The sequence below is a fragment of the Nyctereutes procyonoides genome, unplaced genomic scaffold (genome assembly GCF_905146905.1).
Source record: "Nyctereutes procyonoides isolate TBG_1078 unplaced genomic scaffold, NYPRO_anot_genome, whole genome shotgun sequence".
Lineage (NCBI taxonomy): Eukaryota > Metazoa > Chordata > Mammalia > Carnivora > Canidae > Nyctereutes > Nyctereutes procyonoides.
In genome coordinates, this window is record NW_026575028.1 from 8,098,923 (window position 1) to 8,123,063 (window position 24,141).

General features: G+C 42.0%; 1 protein-coding gene across 1 annotated transcript; it reads right to left on the bottom strand.

Annotated features, from left to right (window-relative positions):
- Nucleotides 1–14,408: 14,408 nt before the first annotated feature.
- C1R (complement C1r) lies at nucleotides 14,409–23,851 on the bottom strand. The gene is made up of 11 exons (XM_055315500.1): nucleotides 23,695–23,851; nucleotides 22,736–22,964; nucleotides 21,251–21,443; nucleotides 20,560–20,706; nucleotides 20,262–20,458; nucleotides 19,839–19,986; nucleotides 19,609–19,730; nucleotides 17,683–17,761; nucleotides 17,260–17,415; nucleotides 15,767–15,841; nucleotides 14,409–15,308 (listed from the first exon to the last, which is right to left on the bottom strand). Coding segments are annotated over exons 1-11 (2,118 nt in total). The 5' UTR covers nucleotides 23,697–23,851; the 3' UTR covers nucleotides 14,409–14,538.
- Between the last annotated feature and the right edge of the window lie 290 nt (nucleotides 23,852–24,141).

Here is a 24,141-nt window from a genome sequence, read left to right on the forward strand (position 1 = left end):
CTATTTAGGGTGGCAGTTGCCCTAACAGGGTGTCTTATGAAAGCCATGGAATAAGAGGAAGAGTAGGAGTTCATGAAGACTCTGGTCTGTTGGATGGGACATGAGGCTTTCATGAGAGCAGTTTTTTTTTTTTTTTTTGCCAGAAGCTAAAAGGTCTGTATTTGGGGCCCATCAGGAAAGGACTTTGATTTTTTTTTATAGACCAACAGGGCTAAATTCAACAGCTGGCCTTAGACTAGAGGTTAGCATATGATGAAGTAGACAGAACTTTATTTATTTATTTTATTTTTTTTAGTAGACAGAACTTTAATGCAAAAATCTGAAGAATCCAAGGAGAATTTTAATAAGGAAACTTGGAAGGATTGTGTCAAGTAAACGAAGCAGCATAAAGCCATTTGCATTATTCTTTAACTGTGTACCTCATAACTACCTTTGTTTGCCTGTTATGCAATGGGATTAACACTATAACCTGGACTACAATGTTTTGGATGGGAGAAGGGTGATTCCTCAAGAGAAATTGGAATTGGAAAAAAAGAATTGTAAAAATATTAAGAAACTTCCTTGTGATGTAGAAATTGTCCTTTAAAAAAAAAGTAATTGAGATAATACTAAAAATAACCTGGAATCTGACAAGTAACAGTTAAAGGAAATCCATCTATGCCAGCATCTTTAGTCTTTGGGTTGTTACTTTGCAGATGACCTGGGGTATTAGGACAAAATTCCCTCACTGTTACTGCCTTATGCAGTAGGATGGTTACGGTTAACTTGACTACAGGATCATTTCCCTGTGTAAATGGCAAAGAGGGGTTACAAATGAATCATCATCAGAGACTTCAGAGCCAGGAAAGACTCATCAGCAAGGCCTAGAAGGGCTAGAGAATCATTCATTGTGACTTAGAGGGTATCAATCATATTGCCTCATGTGTGACTTAGGAATGATGTGTGTCTGCTTCACCTGAAATTCAGGAAAAGACAACTTTTAAAAGTGGGTGAATTATCACGTTTCTTTGGTCAGAAGAAAATGGACTGGTGGATCAGTTTCTCATGCCAGGGGGAAAATATGGCTCCCAGAGGCCAAGAGGACTTAATGGAAGGAACCTAGTTGAAATTGGACTGGCACAGAAGGTGTTGGCAGGATTTCAGGACCCTTTAAAGTTGCTTTTAGTTGATCCCTATAATCAGCAACATGTTCTGTAGAAATGTGACTATACTTTTCACATTCCTGTTCTTTTTTTTTAACTAAAAGTACAAGAAAGCTCTTTTTTCAGCTTTATTGAGGTATGACTGACAAAATTGTAAAATATTTAAAGTGTGCAATGTGATGATTTCATATACATATATATTGTGAAAGGATCCCTCCATCCCATTAAATTAATTAATCACTTCACATATTTATCCTTAAAAATATTTTTTTTGGGTGAGAACACTTTAAGTTATATTCTCTTAGCAGATTTTAATTATACAATGTAGTGTTATTAACTATAGTCACCATGTTATACATTAAATCCTCACACTTTATTCATCTTATTACTATAAAAGCTTTTACCTTTTTACCAACCTCTCTCCATTTCCCCTACACCTCAACCCCTGACAACCACTTTTCCATTCTCTGTTTCTTTGAGTTTGACTTAAATTTTTTTTTTTAAAGATTCCACATATAAGCAATACCATGCAGCATTTACCTTTCTCTGTCTGGCTTATTTCACTTAGCATAATACCCTCCAAATTTGTCCATGTTGTCACAAATGACAAGATTTCCTTTTTTAGCAACTGAATGGTATTCCATTGTATGTAATATACACTATGTTTTCTTGATCCATTCATCTCTTGACAGACACTTAGGTTGTTTCCATACCTTGGCTATTGTGAATAATCCTGCAAAGAACATTGGGGTACAGATACCTCTTTGAGATGATGATTTAGTTTCTTTTGAATATATACTCCGAGGGGGTACTGCTGGATCATATGTATTTTTATTTTTTATTACTTAAAAAACCTCCATACTGTTTTCCATAGCAGCTGTACCAGTTTACATTCCCCAAAACAGCGTAGAAGTGTTCCCTCTTCTCCATATCTATGTCAGCATTTGCTATCTTTTGTCTTTTTTTTTTTCCATAAACATCCTAACAGAAGTGAGATGATATTTAATTGTGGTTTTGGTTTGCATCTCTCTGATGATTAGTGATGCTGGTCATTTGTATGTCTTCTTTGGAAAAATGTCTAGACAAGTCCTTTGCCCATTTTAAAATTAGGTTATTTCCCTTTTTGCTATCAAGTTATATGAGTTCCCTGTATATTTTGGATACTAATCCCTTATTGGATATATGGTTTGCAAATATTTTCTTCTATTCTGTAGTTTGCCTTTTCATTTTTTTGATGCTTTCTTCTGCTGAGCAGAAGATTTTTTTTTTGAGCAGAAGATTTTTAGTTTAAGGTAATTCCACTTACTTATATTTCCTTTTGTTGCCTTTGCCTTTGGTGTCAAATCAAAAAAGTCATTGTCAATACCAATGTCAAGGAGCTTACCTCCTATATTTCTTCTAGGTGGTGGTTTATAGTTTTAGGTCTTATGTTCAAGTCTTTAGGAATAAAGTCCTTTTTTTTTCAGTTGATTTTTGTGTGTGATGTAAGATAATGGTCTAGTTTTATTGTTTTGCATATGGCAATCCAGTTTTCCCAACATCATCTATTGAAGAAACTATCCTTCCCCCATTTTTGACTCTTTTTAAAGAGCTTAATTGGCCATATGTGTGGGTTTATTTCTGGGTTCTCTATTTTGTGCTATTTATCTATGTGTCTGTGTTTATGCCAATACCATACTGTTTTAATTACTATAGCTTTGTTATATAGTTTGAAACCAGAAAGTGTGGTGTTCCAACTTGGTTTTCCTTTCCAAGATTGCTTTGGATATTCAGGATTTTTTGTGGTTTCTTACGAATTTTAAGATTTTTTTATTCTGTGAAAAATGTCATTGGAATTTGACAGAGATTGCATTGAATCTATAGATGGCTTTGGGGGTAGGGACATTTTAACAATATTAATTCTTCTAGTCTATGAGCATGGAATACCTTTCTATTTATTTGTATCTTTTTCATTTTCTTCCATCAGTGTTTTATAGTTTTCAGTGTATAGATCTTTCACCTTCTTGGTTAGATTTATTCCTAAGTATTTTATTCTTTTTGGTGCTATTGTAAATAACATTGTTTTCCTAATGTCTAATAATTTGTTGTTAGTGCATAGAAACACAACTGATTTTTGTATATTGATTTTGTATCCTGCAACTTTACTGAATTTATTTACTGAACTTGTTTATTCTAACAGCTTTATTTTGGTGAGATTTTTAAGGTTTTTAATATAATTTCATGTCATCTGCCAATAGAGACAGTTTTACTTCTTTCTTTCCAATATGAATTCCTTTTATTTCTTTTTCTTGCCTAATTGCTCTGGCTAGGACTTCTAGTACTATGTTGAATAAAAGTTGTGAGAGTGGGCATCTTTGTTTTGTTCCTGATTTTAGAGGAAAAGCATTCAGATTTTCACTGTTTAGTATGTTAGCTGTGAACTTGTCATATATGGCCTTTGTATTTTAGGGTACATTCTCTCTATACCCAGTTTGAGAGTTTTTATCATGAAATGATGTTGAATTTTGTCAATGCTTTTCTGCATCTAATGAGATGATTATATGGTTTTTATCCTTCATTTTGTTAACACAGTGTATTACACTGATTTTGGATGTTGATCTATCCTTGCATCCCTAGAATTAATGCCCCTTGATCGTGGTATAATCTTTTTAATGTACTGTTGAATTTGGTTTGTTGATATTTTGTTGAAGATTTTTGTATCTCTATTCATCAGGGATGTTGGTCTGAACTTTTCTTATACTGTCTTGTCTGGCTTTGGTATCAAGGTAATGCTGGTTTCATAAAATGCATTTGGAACTGTTCCTTCCCCTTCTATTTTGGGAAGAGTTTGAGAAGGATTAGTGTTAATTTTCTTTAAATATTTGGTAGAATTTATCAGTGAAAACTTCTGGTCCTGGGACTTTTGTTTGTTGGAAGGTTTTTGATTACCAATTCAATCTCTTTACTAGTAATTGATATATTCACATTTTCTATTTCTTCATGATTCAGTCTTGGTAGGTTGTTTGTGTGTGGGAATTTATCCATTTCTTCTTAGGTTGTCCAGTTTGTTGCCATATATTGTTCACAGTAGTCGTTATGATCCTTTGTATTTGTATGATATCAGTTGTAATGTCTCCTCTTTCATTAAAAATTGTATTCATTTGAGTCATCTCTCTTTTTTCTTGGTAAATTTAGCTAAAAGTTTGTTTTGTTTATCTTTTCAAAATACCAGCTCCTAGTTTCTTGGAAATCTAGCCAAACGTTTGTCTGTTTTGTTTACCTTTTCAAAAAACCAGCTCCTAATTTCATTTTCTTTCTTTCTTTCTTTCTTTTCTTTCTTTCTTTCTTTCTTTCTTTCTTTTTTTAGATTCTATTCATTTGAGAGAGAGAGAGAGAGAATGCACAAGCAGAGAGGAAAGACAGAGAGAGGTATAAGCAGGTTCCCTGCTGAGCAGGGAGCGTGATGCAGGGCTGATCTTAGGACTCTGAGATCATGACCTGAGCTGAAAGCAGATGCTTAACCAACTGAGTCACCCAGGCATCCCCTAGTTTCATTTTCTATTGTCTTTTTAAAAAGTCTGTATTTCATTTATTTTTGCTCTGATTTTTTTGTTTTCTCCCTTCAACTAACTTCAGGATTAGTTTGCTTTTTTCCTGGTTCCTTGAGGTATGAAGTTAGGTTGTTTATTAGGGACTTTCTTGTTTCTTAATGTAGGCATTTATCACTATGAACTCTGCTTCTTAGAACTGCTTTTGTTGCATCCCATAATTTCGCATGGCATATTTCCATTTTCATTTGTCTCAAAATAGTTTTTGCTTTCTCTTTTTTGATTTTTTCTTTAACTCATTGGTTATTTATTCAGAAGCATGTTGTTTAATCTCCACATATTTGTGAATTTTCCAGTTTTATTCTTGTTACTGATTTGTAGTTTCATATCATTGTGGTCAGGAAAGATGCTTGATATGATTTCAATCTTCTTAAATTTATTAAGACTTCCTTTGTGACTTAACATGTAATCTATGTTCCACATGTGCTTGAGAAGAGTGTGTATTCTGCTTCTGTTGTATGAATTGTTCTGTAAATGTCTTTTGAATCCATCTGATCTAATGTTTCCTTATTGATTTTCTGTAGGGATGATCTGTTCCTGAAAATGGGTAGAGAAACTTTATGTTGGTCAAACTCAAAGACTCTGCCATTATGTTTTAATGATGGTTTTAAAAATCATTTTCTTTTGAAATATAGATTCATAGGAAGTTGCAAATATAGTACAGAGAGGTCCTATGTACCCTCCATCAGTTACATAAGATGTAACCATTAGAGGAAATATCAAAACTGGGAAACTTATATTGGCATAGTGTGTGTGTAGTTTTGTGTGAGATTGTAAAATTATAAAATTATCACTTGTGGAGATTCATAATCACCACTGCAATCCAGATATAGAACTGTTTCATCACCATAAAGAATTCTTTTAGGCTACCCCTTTCTTTTTAATTTTCTTTTTAAATTAAAAAAAGGCAATTTTAAATACCCAACCTTTCTCAGTTGTGCTAAGGAACTGAGGGAATAGGATTTCAGATGTGCCCACCCTTCCCCCAGAGAAAGAGGCAAGTAGATAAATGATGGGGGACAATGAAATTGTGGTAACAAGATCCCCAGCAGGGGAATTCCTTTTGGAATTAGTGAGAGCCCCCTAACGGGTCTCTGTTTCCTGGGGTGCAGGTTCTGTTTTTAAAATCTCTTGTTTTACTACAAGGGAATAGAAAGGACATAGAATTTCAACAATTGCTGATAAGGCACTAGTTCTAATTTTAGTCACTTTATGCTGTCCTCTAAATACACTGTTTGTGATCTGTCTCCCTTTGTGTTTAGTGTGGAAGCAAATTATATTTTTTCCTCACTGCTTGGGACTGTGAAATATTTTTTGGCTTAATATGCTCAGATTTTCCCTGGGTATCCATCTATTAATAGGTAAAATAAAATGTTTCTTGATCTCTCTTAGATGAAAAGCAAGAAGAATCTAAGGTTTCCAACAGAAAAGACAGAGAGAAAGAGAGAGAGAGAGAGAAAGAGAGAGAGAGAGAGAGAGAGAGAGAGAGAGAGGATGTTTAGAATAAAAATTTATAGAAGCCAGGAAAAAAGGAAGAAGTCCATGAGTACATGGTTGAGAGAAAACCCAGGACAAAAGAAACAGAATCCTTTGATCATTAGAGGCCTATGTCCCAAAGTACTTCCAAAGGAGAGACTCTGGTCTTCTCATGGAACCAAGCAGAGGTGATGAGTGTGGAGGAAAAGCTGAACCCTAGAGGCTGGCCAGAGATATCCTGAGAGAGATTTCAGAAAACAATAATCATTTAGGTTGGGCCTAGGCAAACTCTACTTCTACTTTTAAAGTGTGAGATTGGGGGTTTCTCCCTGTGACACAATTTGAAAAGTTGTGAACTTAAAAAATGAAAAACGTTTTTTTCTCCAGTAATTTATGAAGCTGTGTTAGTTTGTCTTTGGCTACCCCTAACCTCCTTTCCTGGTCCTTGGCTGTTGGATCCTCTTTGGTCATCCTGTACTTTCCTCATGACCATCTTTTATCAAGTACAAATAGGTATAAGTCACTTCATCAGGTTGACCTATTTCTAAAGGTTTAAAGGACTTTTGCTTCTTGTTAATGACATTTCAATCATCAGCCAGAAATGGGAGAGAGTTCTTGAGATGAGGGGCTTAAAATTTTTCTGCGACCCTGGAAATCATACCACTTCCTTGTAATAGTGGTAGTTTTTATTGCATTACATCAGACTGAGTGAAAGGTGTGTCGAGGGTAGAGGGGTTAAAAGTATGGTTCTAAGACCACAACCACAAAGAAAGACCTTGCCCTCTGGTTATGGAAGTTAAAGCAGTGAGTAGTGCTGTTAACTTAGGACTGTTAACTTAAGGAGTTTAACGTAAGGACCAGAAGGACATTTCCCCAGTATAGCTTACTATAATAATGCATGGCACTACATTAAGCCTGCTTTATGTATTTGCTCATTTAACTCTTCAATATTTGTATGAGATAGTATTGAATGAAATTGATGTGAGATACTGTTACAAACAAACTGAGGCTCGGAGAGGTCAAGCAGCTTGCTGGGTTACTGTGGTAGAAAAAGACAGGCCCCTTGACACAAGTGAATGTCCTGAACTTACCATACCCTCTTGCAATTTACTCAGTTGGTGACTGTCTTTTTCTCCCCCAACCTCTGTTCTATAGGGCCTGGCAGTGTGTGATTCTTTGAGCCTCATTACCGTATACAGACTATTCTGGTCTTTTCCCAGACGATTAATGTTGAAGCTCATGGCATCAAACTATATCATCTACATCTATTCATTGTTGTAGTCCTTTCCTGGAATCTGGGTCATTCCTGTCATTTTTCAATGATCTTGGTTCCTGACTCACTGTCTTTCTAACACATTCCTGTCGTTTTTGGCAATTTCAAAATATAGGTAAGTGATCCTTCTAAAGCTTTGGCCTTATGGTTCCACAAATCTTCTCCAATACTTTTATCTTCCAATTTATCTCAGCCACACACTCCCATGGTCATGCCTAGATAGGACTTTTCATTACCAGTAACTGCAACCTCTCCTAATTATCCCAACTTTGCACCTCCCATTCTTTTGCCACCACCTCCTATTTTTCTAGGTCAGTTCCTAGAAGTCTACATTTCCTATATCCTCCAATACCGGAAACTTCAGTACATCAACCCTACTGCATATTTACTGTCCATTATTCTCTCTGTGCTTGGTCTCCTCTTTATCCAGCTTAAATTCAATGTAATAGCTCTCTTGTTTACAACTTGGACTCTTATGCCCTCCCATGGTTTAAATATATTCACTTGGCAAAATGAAAGCCACCTTCTCTAGACCTGTATTGGTGCAGCTGATAGTGGCTGGGGGAAAATATATGACCTAATTCACACAACTGTCTCACAAAGGTGAGAACAACCATTTTTTTAAAATTAATTAATTAATTAATTATTTTAAAAATTGATTTATTTATTCATGAGAGACACAGACTGAGAGAGAGAGGCAGAGACACAGGCCGAGGGAGAAGCAGGCTCCTCGCAGGGAGCACAAAGCGGGACTCCATCCAGGATCCTGGATTCATGACCTGAGCCGAAGGCAGGTGCCCAACCACTGAGCCACCCAGGCGTCCCGAGAACAACCATTTCATTTTAATTTGTGACCATGCATCTCAAGTGGACCTTAATACTCCCAGGCAATCAAAATTCCCTAATCCATTCTCTCTCCCATTCTCCTTGATGATTATTTCATTCTTTCTTTTCTCTCCTCGAATCCCCATATCCTTCATCCACACTCTCAGCCAATAACCTTATTTTCTACTCCACCAGGACAAACGAAGAATTAGAGAATACCTAATCCAGCATCTTATACTCTGCTTGCTGTCTGTTAGCATAGATAACACATCCATGCTTCCAATTGGATTCTATCTCTCCCCCACTTCCACTGACCATCATCATTTCCCCTATTATATAATTCCCATCAGCATATAGACATGTTGTTACTTCTCTAATTAAAAACAAACAAACCTTTCTCTTGACTCCAGTTTTCCCAATAGCTTGTCCTGTTTCTTTGTTCCCCTTTGCAGCAAATTCCTTAAAATAATAGATTATACTTTTTGTCTCCAGTTCTTCTTCCACTCTCCAACTCCAGTCTGGCTTTTGCTCCCATCATTCCACTAAACTGCTTTTCTGGCAGTTTAGTTCTCTCCTAGGACCTTGACATTGGTCTAGCCCAGGATCAATCCTCAGTCTTCATCTTGACCTATATGTGACATTTGCTAAGTCAATCAACTGATCACTCCTTTGCCTTGATACATTTGCTTTCCTTGGATTTAGTGGTCACTGTCTTAGTCAGCTCAGGCTACTATCATGAAATATTAGAGACCGATGGCTTAAACAATATCTCACAGTTCTGGAAGCTGCTAAGTGCAGGATCAAGATGCTGACAGAGTCCATTTTGGGGAGGTCCCTTCTCCTGGCTTGAAGACAGCTGCCACACTGTGTGCCCATATGGCCTTTTCTTGGTGCTTATGTGTGGAGAGAGATCTTCTTTTTCTTAGGCCACCCTCATGACCTCATCTAAACCTAATTACTTCCTATTGACCCCAGCTCTGAATACCATCATGGTGGGAGTTGGAGTTAGGGCTTCAACATATGAATTTTGAGATTCACACTTATTCCTTAACAGGCATAATTTCTGAGTCTCTTTGGCTGATTTTTTCCTGTTCCCACAGACTTTTAGAATGGCATGCCTCAGGGTATAGGCATTGCTTCTTCTCTCTATTGGTCTTCACTCCCTTGTTGGCTTCATTCAACTTTGTGGCTTTAAACACCCATCTGTATACCTACCAATGACTGCAAATTTTGCATCTTTAGCTTAGACCTGTTTCCTTAACTCCAAATTTATACATCAAACAGTGTATTCAGTATCTCTTGTTGGATGTCTAGAAGACATTTATTTAATTTTCTGAACATAAGGATGAAGTTATAGCAATTGTTTTAATATCCCAGTCTGGTAATTATTACATCTGTCAGTTTTTACTTGGTTTTGATGGACTTTTCTTCTCATTATGGATCATATTTTCCTGCTTCTTTGATTGGTTGCCAGACTTTGTGAATTTTATCTTGTTGGGTGCTGGATATTTTTTTTAACTCTATAAATATTCTGGAGCTTTGTTCTGGGACTTAGTTAAGTTACTTGGAAATAATTTGATCCTTTTTTTTTAAAAGATTTTATTTGTTTATTCATGAGACACACACAGACACATAGAGAGAGAGAGAGAGAGAGAGAGGCAGAGACACAGGCAGAGGGAGAAGCAGGCTCCATGCAGGGAACCTGACGTCGGACTCGATCCCGGGACTCCAAGATCATGCCCTAGGCGAAAGGCAGGTGCCAAACCACTGAGCCACCCAGGGATCCCCCAATTTGATCCTTTTGGATCTTACTTTTAGCATTTCTTAGGACCGGAACAGCATTTAATCTAGGGTTAGTTGTTCCCTATCACTAAGGCGAGACCCTTCTGAATACCCTACCTAATGCCCCATGAATTCAGTCTGGATGGCAAGATCAGGTGCTATTCCCAGCACCTGATTGCCTGGTACTGTTTCATCTAATCATGTCATACAGCTTTTTTTCTCTATCATTGAATAATTTTCTCACATATGGGTGAGAAAATTGTAGGGATATTCTACAGATCTCTGGAGTTGTCTCTTTATGGCTTTCTCCTCTCTGATCTTCAGTTCTGTGAACATTAGAAGTCTTACTCTCCCCACGCGTTCGGCTCAACTCAGGGAGTCAACTAAACACTACCTGGGTTTCTTCTTCCAGTATCTCAGCTTGGAAACTTGAGGCAGTAAGCTGGGGCAATCATAGAGCAATCATTGTCCTTTGTTACTTGAAATTTAATGTCTTGAGAACTATTGCTTCATATATTTGATGTTTTTGTTGTTGTTGCTGTTGTTTGTTTCAGGAGGGTGGGTAAATCTAGTCCCTGTTACTCCATCTTGGCCCTAATCTAATAGGCATCTGAGATTCAACATGTGCAAAAGGCATGTCCTCATGTTTTTCATCAGACCTGCTCCTCTTATAATCTTCTGCATCTAGTTGACTTCTCTTTTTTTCTCATTCAGCTCTAATATTTACTCCATCAGAAAATCTACTGGCTACTCTTGCAAATTTTGTCCATAATATGACTACTTTATATCACTCCGATTGTTACCGCTTGGTCTGAGCTACCATCACGTCTGCCTGGATTACCATAATTGCTTCCTAATTGGTCCTCTTTATGCCCTTTCCCACCTGCAGTCTGACCTCAATTCAGCAGCCAGAGGGAGACCAGCTAGTTGAAAATGTAAGTTTACATTTCTGTGCATTGGCTGCTCTGCAACACTCTATAGATCAAGCATGTTCTTGTCTCAGGACCTTTTCACTGGCTGTTTCCTTTTCCTGGAATGCCTTTTCCTAGATTTCTGAATATCTAACTTCCTTCAATCTTTGCCAAACATCCACCTTCTCAATGATGTTACTCTTTTGAAAGTTTTTTAAATTTAAAGAATGTTTTAATAGAGCTCTGTCTCCATTTTTGGGCTCAAAATTTGAAAGATCAAAAACATACACAGTAATAACTTTTCTTCTTACTATTGCCCTCCCCTAGAAACTACCATTGTTTCTTATATATCTTTCCAGCAATATTTTGTACGTATAGAAGCAATATATACTCACTCCTCTTTTTTATACAAATAGTGATATTTTATACACACTGTCCTGCTTTTTACATTTTTCATTTAGAAATTGGATGACTACATTATATTTCATTATTTGGATATTTCATAATATACTGAAACTTTGGTACCAGACCTTTCGGAATTCAGGAGTCTAATACTTTGCTGTCATAAACAATGCTTCGATTACTAACCTTGTACATATGTCATTATCTCATATGTGAGAATATCTGTGAGAAAAATTCCTAGAAATGGAATCTCTGGGTCAAAGGCATGTGCATTTGTGGTTTTGACTGCACATTGCCACATTGCTCCTTATAGAGTGTGTACCAGTTCACATTCAAACAAGTAATGCATGCGTGATGCTTTCTCTACATCTTCACCCACATAATATATTATCATTGCCAATCTTACAGCTAAAAAGATGGTGTCTTAATTTAAGTATTTTCCTTTCATTGAGTTAGCTTACGCCCCAAAGCTTAACCTTAATTTGTATTTTCTTTTTTGATCTCTATTCATAGGACATTGGTTTCAACCTTATGTATTTTACTCCTGAGTATTTAAAAGATAAGCCACATAAGACTTTGGAGGAGGGGCATGGGAACCTGGAGGATCAGAGCAGTCACTGGGCTCTGCTGGGATCACATTTAATGATTACAATAAGGACAAAGGACTGAGATTCTTAAATTTACAGGAACCTTAGAAATAATATAGTTCGATATTTTCATTTTGGTTTCAGTTTTTGTTCTCACCACTTCTGGCTCCTCTACCCACTCCTCTCCCATCTCCATTGGAATCCTGGAATTCTGAAAAATACTAAATTACTGCATCAGCATGTGCTCCGCACACATTACCTATAACTTGTGGATGCTTTTGTGTAGACTATAAAAGAAAACATTTTCCTGTTATTTCTGTCTATGCAAGTCCTGAAGTCTGTAACACAGACATCTAAAGTGCTCCTAAAACCTAAAAGTGTTTTAATAGTTTGGCACCAAAAGTTATTTAGTGGCAAAACCTGACCTGATGGGTAGCTGCTAGAGTCTTTATCTATCTCATATACTATGAATATTCAAATGCTTTTTGGAGGGATTATTTCTCTGTTTTATTGCCCTAGAGTGCTGCCCTAGACCTGCTGGGGACATTACATAATAGACAGTATGTTATGTTTCTGAAATCTGTAAGATCTTAAATATTGAAAAGCACTTGGCCCTGAGGATGTCAGATAAGGGATTGTGGACTCAGATTTGGGCTTAAGAATTCTCATTACTGGGGCACTTGGTTAAGCGTCTGCCTTTGGCTCAGGTCATGATCCTGGGGTCCTGGGATCGAGTCCCACATCCAGCTCCCTGCGGGGAGTCTGCTTCTTCCTCTGTCTATATCTCTGCCTTTCTCTGCCTCTCATGAATAAATAAATAAAATATTTAGAAAAGAAAAAGAAATTCTCATTACTTACTTAGGAAGGCTTTAACTCTGCACTGGTCTTTTTATTTATTTATTATTTTAAAAATATTTTATTTGTTTAGAGAGAGAGTGTGAACAAAGGGAGGGGCAGAAGGAGAGGGAGGGAGAGAATCTCAAGTGGACTCCATGCTGAGTGCAGAGCCCTATATGGGGCTTGATCACAAGGCCCTGAGATCACAATGAACTGAGCCTAAATCAAGAGTAAGACAGTCAACCAACCACCTGAGCCACCCAGGTGCCTCTGCATTGACCTTTTAAAGTTCAGACCTGTGTATGTCAGTTCCTGTAAAGTTGTTCAAACAAGTCCAGAAGAGTCAGTTATGCAATAGCATTATGTTAATTTTCTATGATAAATACTTACTATGCTATTATAAATACTTACAATGCTTTCAGGTCCTTCTCTGACCCTTAAATGTGTCTTAGATAATACAAGTTGTTTGAAAATATTGCTAATCTTTCAACTTGGAAACAAAAGTTTCATACCTCTCCTCTTTTATGAATATTTAGAGGGGCACCTGACTGGCTCAGTCAGGGGAGCTTGTGACTCTTGATCTCAGAGTTGTGAGTTCAAACCCCACACTGGGTATAGAAATTATTTAAATATGAAATCTTTGGGCAGCCTGGGTGGCTCAGCGGTTTAGTGCTGCCTTCAGCCCAGGGTGTGATCCTGGAGACCTGGGCTCAAGTCCCACGTCGGGCTCCCTGCATGGAGCCTGCTTCTCCCTCTGCCTGTGTCTCTGTGTCTCTCATAAATAAATAAAATCTTTTTTAAAAAATGAAATCTTTAGGGCAGCCCGGGTGGCTCAGCGGTTTAGCGTCACCTTCAGTCCAGGACCTGATCCTGCAGACCCAGGATCTAGTCCCACATCAGGCTCCCCGCATGGAGCCTGCTTCTCCCTCTGCCTGCATCTCTGCCTCTCTCTGTTTCTCTCTCTCTCTGTCTGTCTCTCATGAATAAATAAATAAAATCTTTTAAAAAAATTAAATCTTTAAAAAAAGAGAGACAAATATTTAGAGATTGGAAAATAAGCTTTAAAAAAACCCTTATATTTGCAACTACATATGTGGGAAAATCAGGATTTTCTTCATCATACAATCAAAACAAAATTAGAAATAAAATTTTATATAAAACCCTAACTGTAAATGTGTGCATAAACTTTTTTGTTCTTATAGCTTTCCTAAGAATTTTTTTTTTAAAGTAGGCTCCATACCCAACATGGAGCCCGACACAGGGCTTGAACTCACAGTCCTGAAGTGAAGACCTGAGCTGAGATCAAGAAGCAGGTGCTTAACTGACTGAGCCACCCAGGTGCCCCTGCTTTCCTATGTATTTTAAATATGATGTTACTAAATATTTTTATATTGATAACTACTTTTAACTCATTTTGCACACTGGAATTTCTCATAAAATTTTATTTGGAAAGAGTTTCAATTATCCAATGGTATAAAAATGGAAGAGGACAATGATAAGTAGAGAATGTGGAGTATATCTTCTATAATCCTTGAAGGGAAGAAAGGTGACCTTTGTGTTGTTTTAGGCAAAGAATGGGAATGAGGTTATAGAAAAGAGCATTTATTTCACACGGTGTCTTTCTGCATCAGTGATTTTAATAAGGATTCTTAGTGGTTATCAGATAATTCTTTTTAATGCACAGCTCTCTGGATTCTGATCTAGCGAATTCTGGGTTCAGCCCTCCCCCTCCATCTCCTTCTTGATCCAGTCCACATAGTTGAGTAATTTGGTGTAGAAGCCATAGCCCCTGCTGCACCCGATGCCCCAGGATACGATGCCTGTGGCCACCCAGCGATCACTGTTCTCATCCTTCACTGCAAAGACCCCTCCGCTATCCCCCTGACAGGCATCCTGCTTTAGAGATGGGTCCCCAGCACAGAACATGTTTTGAGAAAACACATCCTTCCTTTTATTTTTCCTGAGCCAGCTCTCACATGCCTCTCGTTTAGCTACGGGCAGACGGATAAATTTGAGGTCATAAGAAAGCCTCTCCTCCATTATCCCAAAGCCACTGACATAGCCCATGAGGCCCCTATCATAGAAGGTCTCGTTGTCAGGGAGGCAGATGGGGAGGAGGTTGGGTCCCAGGGTGACACTATTTTCTAGCTCCAAGAGGGCAATGTCCCCCTCAAAATTGTGGGACTCATCCTGGCGGTAGTCCGGGTGAATGCTGACCCTGCGGACAGGATGGTTTGCTAGTTTTGTGATCTCTTCCACGCTTACGTGGCCCAGGAACACATCCACAGTGGCATTGCTTTGTGCATCATGATCCTTGGGGTAGAGGGTGTGGGCAGCTGTGAGGATCCAGCGGTCTCCCAGCAGGGCTCCACCCCCTCGCCCATAGATGTTGGTGAAGGCTTGCCAGGGGAAGTTGCCCAGCTTGGCCTTTTGCCCTCCAATGATGCGCTGCTTCTGTTCCACAGGGTTGACAGGTTTCCCACATACTGGAAAGGAGAGACAGAAGGCGAGGACAAGTCAGGCCTGGCCTGCCCTCTTCCTTTCTGTGGTCAGTCAGTTCCCCCTACAGCCCTTCTTTTGGCTCTGGGCTCTTTCCTCTTTCTCCTCCCATTCCCACACCACTGTCTTTGGCCTTTTGTCAGCCTCTTCTCCTGGTTCTTATTTATTTCTTCCTGGGAATTTTCTTGCTTTTTAAAAATCCCTGATTCCCTGTCTCCTCAGTGAAAAAGCAGGACTGTCAAGACTGAATCTGATTCTCTGGGTTCCTCTCTGCTTTTTTCCTGGGATATCACCTTTCCTCTTCCCCATATTCCTTTTATCTATTTTTGACCTGAATCTGGATTGTCTCTCCATTTACTTTGTCTCCATCCTCTGTGCATGCTTTTTCTGAGGCCCTGGAGGGCTGCAAAAGGCATTGGGGTGGCCCTCAAGGACTTCCACTCACCTGGCAAGCACCGAGGAATCTTTTCTCCTTCCCATTCATTCTTCCAAATGCCCTGGGCGGTGCAGGTATAGGCCCCTGTGGGAAGAGGGGGCTATGATCAGGCTAGGAGGTGGTGGACAGGGAAACTAGGTCTAAGAGGCTAATGAACATTGAATGTGCAGGACAGGCACAGGAGAGATTCGGAACTAACACCAACAAGGATCAAAGGGAAAGGTTCAAATATGTAATGATGGAATATTAAAAGCGTTGAGAGGCTCCCAACATGTTTTTGTTTTAATATTCAGTGAAAAAATCAGAACACTTAACTCCATATTTGATGTGATCCCTATTTGTGAAAATAGACATAAAAACTGGAAGGAAAATATGAAAATCTTATCAGTGATTGCATCTTGGTAGTGGGTAGTAGATGATAATGGTAGCTACATTTTCAGATTGTTGACAGTATGCCATGCTTGTTGCTAAGCATTCTATCTACATTATCTAATTTAAGCACCACAGTGACACTTAGAGGGATTCATTATTATTCTCATTTTTTGGATGAGGAAACTGAGCTTAAATAATTTGCACAAGGTCACATAACTTCTAAGTTCCAGAACCAAGATGCAAACTGAAGATTGTCTGACTTCAAAGCCAAGCTCTTAAATAATACATATAATCTATATGTAAGATTTTTTCTTTTTTCTTTTGGATGTTTTAGCCCTACAAAGCATGTGATTTCTTTCATTTTAAAGAAAAGTATTGAAGATGAGTTTCAGAGTCATTTAGTAAAACCTAAATGCAAAAAATCACAACATAGTAGCAAGGGAGTGGGTATGTGGGGAGAATTTTGGGGGAGTCCCACGGGTACAGCTGTAGTGTGGTTGTGGTGGTGGTGGTGATGATGGTGCTGATGGTAGAGGTGTTTGGAGGTGGTGGTGATGAAGGTGATGATGGTGGTAGAGGTGGGGGTGACGGTGATGATGGTATTGATGGTGGTGATGATGGAGGTGGTGGCAGGGGTGATAATAGTGTTGATGGTGGTGATGATGGTGGAGGTGATGGTGATGGGAGGGGTGGTGGTAATGATGGTAGTGATGGTGGTAGTGGAGGTTGGGGTCGTAATGATAGTGGTGGTAGAGGTAGAGGTGAGGATGGTGGTGGAGTGGGGTTGTCATGTTGGTGGTGGTGAAGGTGGGGGGTAGTAATAATGGTGGTGGTGTTGGTGGTTGTGGAGATGGGGATGATGAAAATGCTTGTGGGGGTGGCAGTAGTAATGCTCATGGTGATGGTAAGAGAGAGAAGACTGTTTATAGGATTTAAGACTTTCTTTGTATCAGTTCAGGTGCCTCCTCCAACACTCCTAGATGCCTCTTGGCACTATACTTTAGGCCCCTAAAGTCAGTGTCCTGGGAAGATACCTCAATATACATCTCCTAAGGATTATGTTGGAAAACTCTCAGAAGATGTCCTGAAAAGATGGAAGGAAGGAGGCTGCCATTTGCATGGGTTCCTACCTCGCTGGATCTCACTGATGCCACCTCTGGTATGCATCTTGTAATAAGGCTCCTGGCAGTAGTACTGGATACGGGCCTGGTAGGTGTTCACCCCCTTTGTGGTGGTGTAATTGAAGGCCCCATTCGTCAGGCTTCGTGGTGGCCCGCAGTCCTTGACTTGGAGAGAACACAGGGCCATATGAGAACTGAGAGTGATGGTACTGGAACTTCAGTGGGAAGAACCTGAGTTTTCTGCCCACAAAACAGGCTGAGAACCTTGAAAATTCGGTCAGTGGGGGGCACTTGTGATGGATGGGCTTCAAAGTAGAAGTAAGGGGAGGTTGTTTGCTTAGTCTAGACCCCCTCTTCCTTTCACAGCCTAGGTCCCCATGGCTAAGGGCTGGGAGCTCCCCAGGGGCAGACACCTGCTGAGTTGTGACTTACTCCTGCACCTGGGCATGGCACGATGCCAAGTGCCATCATCTTGACATACAGCTGTGAAGGAGAGCAGCACCTGGTTTCCCTGTATGAGAAGAAGTAGACAGAGGTAGAGGTTCCATTAGCATGAGGAGGCACTGAGGTTGCCTTCCTGCCTTTCCCACACTGGAGCAGCAGGGAATGCAAGGATATCTCTCAAGGCTCTCAGACCTCAGCATCCCCTTGGATGTGACTCCTTTGTTTTTCTCAGACCAGAGGTGCAGATGGGAGCACTGAGTCACACAGCAGAAAGTCAGAGCAAGGGCTAATTGTCAGACCTGATAATCGTCTCTCTAGACTCTTGCCTATTTCCCCTGCAGTCCCTTTGAACCCCACTATTTTATTTTATTTTATTTTATTTTATTTTATTTTATTTTATTTTATTTTATTTTATTTTATTTTATTTTATAAGTAGGCTCCACACCCAACGGGGGGCTTGAATTCACGACCCTGAGATCTGGAGTCACATGCTCTACTGAATGAGCCAGCCAGGTGCCCTTGAACCTCACAATTTTAAATTAAAAAAAATAGCAACCCTGGTTGTATGTTTCCTGCATTGGAACAGAAGACTGTGCTCTGAAGGAGAACCATATTTTTCTCCCTCTAGAGTGCCTATTGATCTAGGCCTGCATCACCTCATCTCTCCCAGACCACACTGTTCTGAAGGGCAAGGGCCCAACCACTTTCCAGGGTGTTTGAGGTGCCAATGTGTGCTAAGTGCTATTGTATTTGAGTAGTTAGCGGGGACAAAGCAAGAAAATGGCATCCTCTGCGGCAAAAGGTAACTGGACAATATGAATGAGCCTCATGAAGGCCAAAAACCATCCCAGAGAGTCAGCCCTGGAAACGATTGCATAAGCACCTGTATAAGAACTAGGATGTTTGGTGATGCAAATAATGAGAGAAGCTGTATGACTTACTTTAAATTCTATGATGTAAGTGACAAATGCCAAGGTAAGGGTTGTGGTAGCGTATGAAAGCAAGGGTTATAACATAAGCAAAGAGTGTGTGAGTGTCCAATGTTCTGGGCCCAGGACATCCAGTCCTCATGGTATAGCTAGAAACATCCAGGAGTAAAGAGCAACTCATCTTGGCTAGCTCAGCTTGATGCAACATGCCGATGCTGTGCATGAAGGCTGTGGTGAATATGTGTGTTTCTTTTTATTGACCTCCTGCTCCTAGGACACTGCCTCACACTCAGTTAATGCTTAAAACATTTGTTGAATGAATGAACTACTACTTAAGGACATACCAAAGGTCTTCTCTCAGATTCTAATTAGGTCTTCCAAGTGGATCTACTGAACAAAGATAGGATGTCCATTTCTGTGTCCCTCCCCAGGGGTCACTCCAATTGTATGTTTTTTAGAATAGCATTTTAGTTTACCAGCTTTTGTGAGATTAACCAATAATACCATGTTCATTCCTGAGCCTGCAAAGCTGAGGGCAGTGTGGTGGGTCCAGGGTGAGCACCATTGTGAATGAAAAAACCCTGGGGCAAGCGGTAGGAAATTTGGTTCTAGTCCCTGCTGCACAAAATCACTGTGATGTTGAGTGAGTCACTCCTTGCACTCCACCCTACTTTTTCAGTTCCTAAATCCTACAGTTATTACGCTAGGCCAGTAGTTCATGAGCTTGGCTGCACATTGGAATCACTTGGGTAGCTTTAATTCATCCTAGCTACACTCTGGACCAATGGGATCAATCTCTTGCAGGAGACCCAGACATCAGTGCTTTTAAAATTTGAAGTGTTTTCAACGTCTAGTCAAGTTTGAGAGCAGGTAAATCAAGTAATCTTCCAAATCAAAGGTGTGAATCCAGCCAGCCCTGGGCCTAAATCTGATATGGACCTATGCACCTGGATGGCTGGGCCACCTTTCTTCTTTGGGTTCTTACCTCCACAAGCTGGTAGCCTTCTTGGCAGGTGGCAATGAAGTAGTCACGGAACTGGTATTGGGGCTGTAGGTCCTGGATGATGGTGAACTTGTCTAAGGTCTTGGGCTGGGGGCACTTGATGACTGTTGGGGAGACCAGAGGACATGTTTATTTCAGAGCCACTGTCCTTTCTACCCATCTGATTGTGCCCTGATGCTGACCAGTGAGAGAGGCCCCCCAGGCAACCTTACTTTCAGTGAAATAATGCAGCTTCCAGCCTCGGCTGTCACCCGATTCATCTGTGAAGAACAGCAGATCCACGGCATTGCTGCTAGTGTCGAAGTCAGTGGGTCTTTTCTTCCCACAGAACTCGCCGATGTTCCTCCCATTGGCATAGATCTGGTGGGCAAGAGGAAAGGGCCATCTCTCCAATTCAGACATTTTCCCACTGGACTAGGATGGTGGTGGTGCTGGGAACTCTGCTTTTTGCATATGTTTTCAGCCGGAGGAGAAAAGGGATCCCCAGGACCTACTTGTAGTTGTGTGGGAACTTGCCTAGTCCTGTGTGATGCTGGTTATTCCTGTCCCAGCTGGCCAGAGGATCTAGTGGGAAGTAGGGAAGAGGGGAGGGGAGGCAGAGGAAGGAGGTCTCTAAGGGAGAAGAGTGTCTATACCTGTAGCTGGTCATAGGGGCAGTGTACTTGCTGGTGGTCATCGATTTCGAAAGGCTCCAGGAACTTGAGGTGGAGGGTGAGGCCACGCTCCACCCGGATGCTGTAGTTGCAGCGCAGGTCAGGAGGGTAGGGTTGGGGGTACTCCAGGCTGGAGACGTAGCCCGATGGCTCTGTGTACAGCTCATTGCTGCACTCAGCTATGAGAGCAGAGCCAGCCGGGGGTCACCAGGGACTCTCTGGCTGGCCCCACAAGCCATCGCTCAGTCCCTGCCTTCCACCCACAGTGCCCCGACCTCACCCTGGCAGGAACGCCCATCCTTCTGAAGTTCATAGCCTGGACGGCAGGTACAGAAGTAGCCACCCACGTAGTTATGACACAGGTGCTGGCATTGGGGCTGGAGATTCTCCTCAACTGAGTTGAGCTGGGAAGCACATTCATCGAGGTCTGGAAGACATTCCAGAAGGAAGAGTTAAATCCTTGTCTGCCGGGGACTTCTGTAATGGCTCTTCTGTCAGAGAGGTCAGTTACCAGAGGTCTAGAGATAAAATCATCTCCTGGCCACCTGAAACTCCAGGCCTCCCCCTGCTCTCTTTTTTTCTTTTCTTTCTTTTTTTTTTTTGAGTAGGGGGTTGGGGACAGCAGAGGGGGAGGGAGAGAGTGAATCTTATGTGGGCTTCCCGCCCAGTGCAGAGCCTGACACAGGGCTCGATCTCACAACCCTGAGATCATGACCTGAGCTGAAACCAAGAGTCAGACACTTAACTGACTGGGCCCCCCGGGTGCCCCAACTTCAGGCCTCTCTCATGCTTTCTGGGAACTGCTCAAAGGTGACAGAATCCAGGTTGGCAGGCTTCTCCTGGTAAAAACTCTCTTCAGAGGGAAAAGAAGGAAGGATAGGCTTCCTGTTTCAATGGATTCAAGATTCCCCTTCTCTGGTCCCCATTGAACACCCTCAGGCCAGGCAACAAGGCACCTGGGGGCCACTCACCCACAGCCTGGTAGTAGGCCAGGAAGCCCTTGTGGAACATAATGGTGCCATTCTCCTCATTGGAGAAGTCTGTGTGGAAGGTCAGCTGCATCTTGTTCCCTTGAGACACGAATTCCCTTGCTTCTGGGGGGTTGCCCAGTGGAGAACCCAGCTGCCCACAGAACCTCCCCAGAGTTTTTTTGTCAGCAGAGATCTGGTGGAGAAAGGACAAGGGGTGGGAAGAAGAGCTGTTGAGGAGACAAGTCCCATGCGGAAGGTCAGCAAAGGCCTCCTCTTGTCCCAGAAAGCAAGCGGTGCCCCACTGCTGGACCAGCTTCCGTCTGCTTTCTCCCCGTGGGGCTCTGGCTGTTGTAAACTACCCCCAGTGATTGTTTTGTTGTTGTTGTTCCCCTGGTGACTTTCATCTTTTCAGCTGAGTTTTCAGTAGCTAACTCCTTGCATGTTACCCTGTGCCTGGTACCTCGCCCTTTCCCTTGTTCTATGTCGCCCAAGCATGTGTCAGACCGTTCTTCATTTCCGCCACCTCCCATGCTCAGCTCCCCTGGAATCCTGGTTGTCTTTACACAGCCATTAGCATCCCTTCATTCCTGGAGCCCGGAGTGGTCTGCTTTATTTTCTATCCAGCTACTTCACCTCACCTTATGCAAACCATTCACGTCCAGCCATGCCTTCTGATACACTCAGCTGAGGGTGAGCCTCTCCAGCCTCTGCCTGGGCCAACATCACCTAGCTTCCCTTATCTCTTTCTTCACAGGTTCCTTAACCCCTCAGAAATGGAAGACATCCTGCCCCCCCTCTATCCCTCGCTATCCCTGCCACCAAGACCCCTTCCCGCAGCCCTGCAAACTTCTCTAGTCCTCTGGCCTGGGAAACTATCATTTTCATGCTCTTCTCTCATAACATCCAGAGGGTCTCCTGGGAGTGGTATTCACTGCTTGTGTGTAGGCTTTACTTGAATCCTGAATCAGGAACCTCATTTTTATTCATATAGCAAGTTGAGACTGGGAAGGTACACTTGCTCTTTACAGAGGTGAGGAGACTGAGCCCACTGACCTTGCTGAGGGTTATGACTGAGCTACCACCACACACATTTCTGTTCCCCACGTTCCTGTTTAGGAAGGCAGCCATGTGATATTCTACATGGAAACAGGGAAACTGAGGCACAGCTATTTCCAAAGACTCAGCAAGTCAGCAGATAAGGATGGTTTTTCTGACTCCTTAAGACAGAATTTCCTGGAAGTGGGGCCTGTGATTCCTTCCTCTGTGTTTCTCCCTTCCGTGCTCACTGAGGGCCTCTAAACCTAGTGGATATCCCATCCATGGTGTCACCTGACTCTCAGGACTCCACTGGGCCATCAGCTCTTGCAGGGCTGGGGCTGTGTCCATGGTGGGGGGTGGGGATGCTATCCAAAGTGGTTAGAGCACAAGTCCTCAGTTTCCAGAGATACCCAGGCCTCCCTCTGCCCTACCAACCGGATCCCCTACCTTGACATAGTCATACAAACAGCCTTCGGAAGGCTCCAGGTCAAACTGCCAGAAGACAAGCTTCACCCTGAATCCTGTGGGCACTGTAATCACAGTGGTTTTGTCAAGGTTGTTGGGGTAAGGCTTGGGGTACAGAGGAGAAGTCACTTCCCCAAAGAGCTTCTGTGAAAGGGGGATGGAGCCCCCCATATTGCAGAACAGGATCGGCACCAGGAGATAAAAGAGCCACCTGCCGAAAAGAAAGTGGGTGTCTAGTGCTGAAGGGGGGTAGCACCCCTACATTTGGGCAGCGACTGGCGTAGGGGTTGGGATGGTCATACCGCTCAGCATTTTCCTCTCTGGCCATTTTACACCTTATAGAGATTTTCTAGGTGGGGGTGGGTGAAGGGGAGAGGCTGGTCTTTGCAGCCGCTGCATTGGGTGTTCCTCCCCTCAGGGCAATGTCCAGTCTAGAGGTCATCATACTCCCTCTGCCTGTCTCCCCATCCTCCCCTGCCCTCTCCCACCACTCCCCTCCTCTTCCCGGAATAGGGCTGGCTTGGGACCAGTTAATTGAGGCTGAGGGTTACCAGTCATGGCTCTTTGATAGGGCTCCCAAAGGCTCAGCAGAGACCTCTGGAAGAAACAGCCTATGGAATACAGAGTCATGCACAGAGCATTCTCCTCCTGGGTACAGTGGATCCTCTCCTCTTATGCTCCCCTGCTAGGAGCTGGGTGGGAGAAGGGAACATGGCCATCATCTCATGGGTCTAAGATCTCCTTTTGTCCTCAGGAGGAGGGATGGGGGGGGGATGTATTGACATGTGCACGCTTGTGTGTAAGGGAATAGGTAAGGTATATAGAGAGGGAGGGGTGTTCCTATCTTCCTGAATGAATTTGGGAGCAGGGTCGCCTTCCATGCCCAGGATTCTCTCCTCTGGCTTCTCCCTCCCTCCTGGGTCCCCATCAGCCTTACTCACATTTCTCAAGGCCTGTCTTTGGATCCTGGACTCTGCTGACAGTGTCTTCATCCACTCCGTGTTGAGGGAGAGAGCGGTCATGCAGGGGAGGGAAGGCGGAGGGAATGACTGTGGAGGGGAAGGAGGGGACCATTCCCGGAGGAATGTTGTAGGGAATGAACTATTTGCATAAACAAAACCGAAAAAAAAAAAAAACAGTTTCCAGTTTAATGTAGTTTTGGTTTTGAAATCCCTGATGGTGGTGCCACCTGCTGGCCGGCCAAGGGAAAGGCTCAGGAGATGGGCCTGAGTTTTTAGCCAGGAGAAAGCCCTCGGTGGGAAGGCCAGACCTCTGGGTTTCTAAATCTGATCTGAAGTCTACCTTTCTTCGGGGACTGCTCCTATGACAAAGGCAACGGAAATTGCAGTTGGGGGTTGGGAGCTCTTTTTCTGCATTGCCCTGTTCCA

Coding starts and splice junctions, on each gene's coding strand:
- C1R (XM_055315500.1), bottom strand. Junction 15,842..17,259: donor CATCAGTGAGATCCAGCGAG/GTAGGAACCCAT, acceptor CTCTTCCCACAG/GGGCCTATACCTGCACCGCC. Junction 15,309..15,766: donor GATTCCTCGGTGCTTGCCAG/GTGAGTGGAAGT, acceptor TCTCCTTTCCAG/TATGTGGGAAACCTGTCAAC.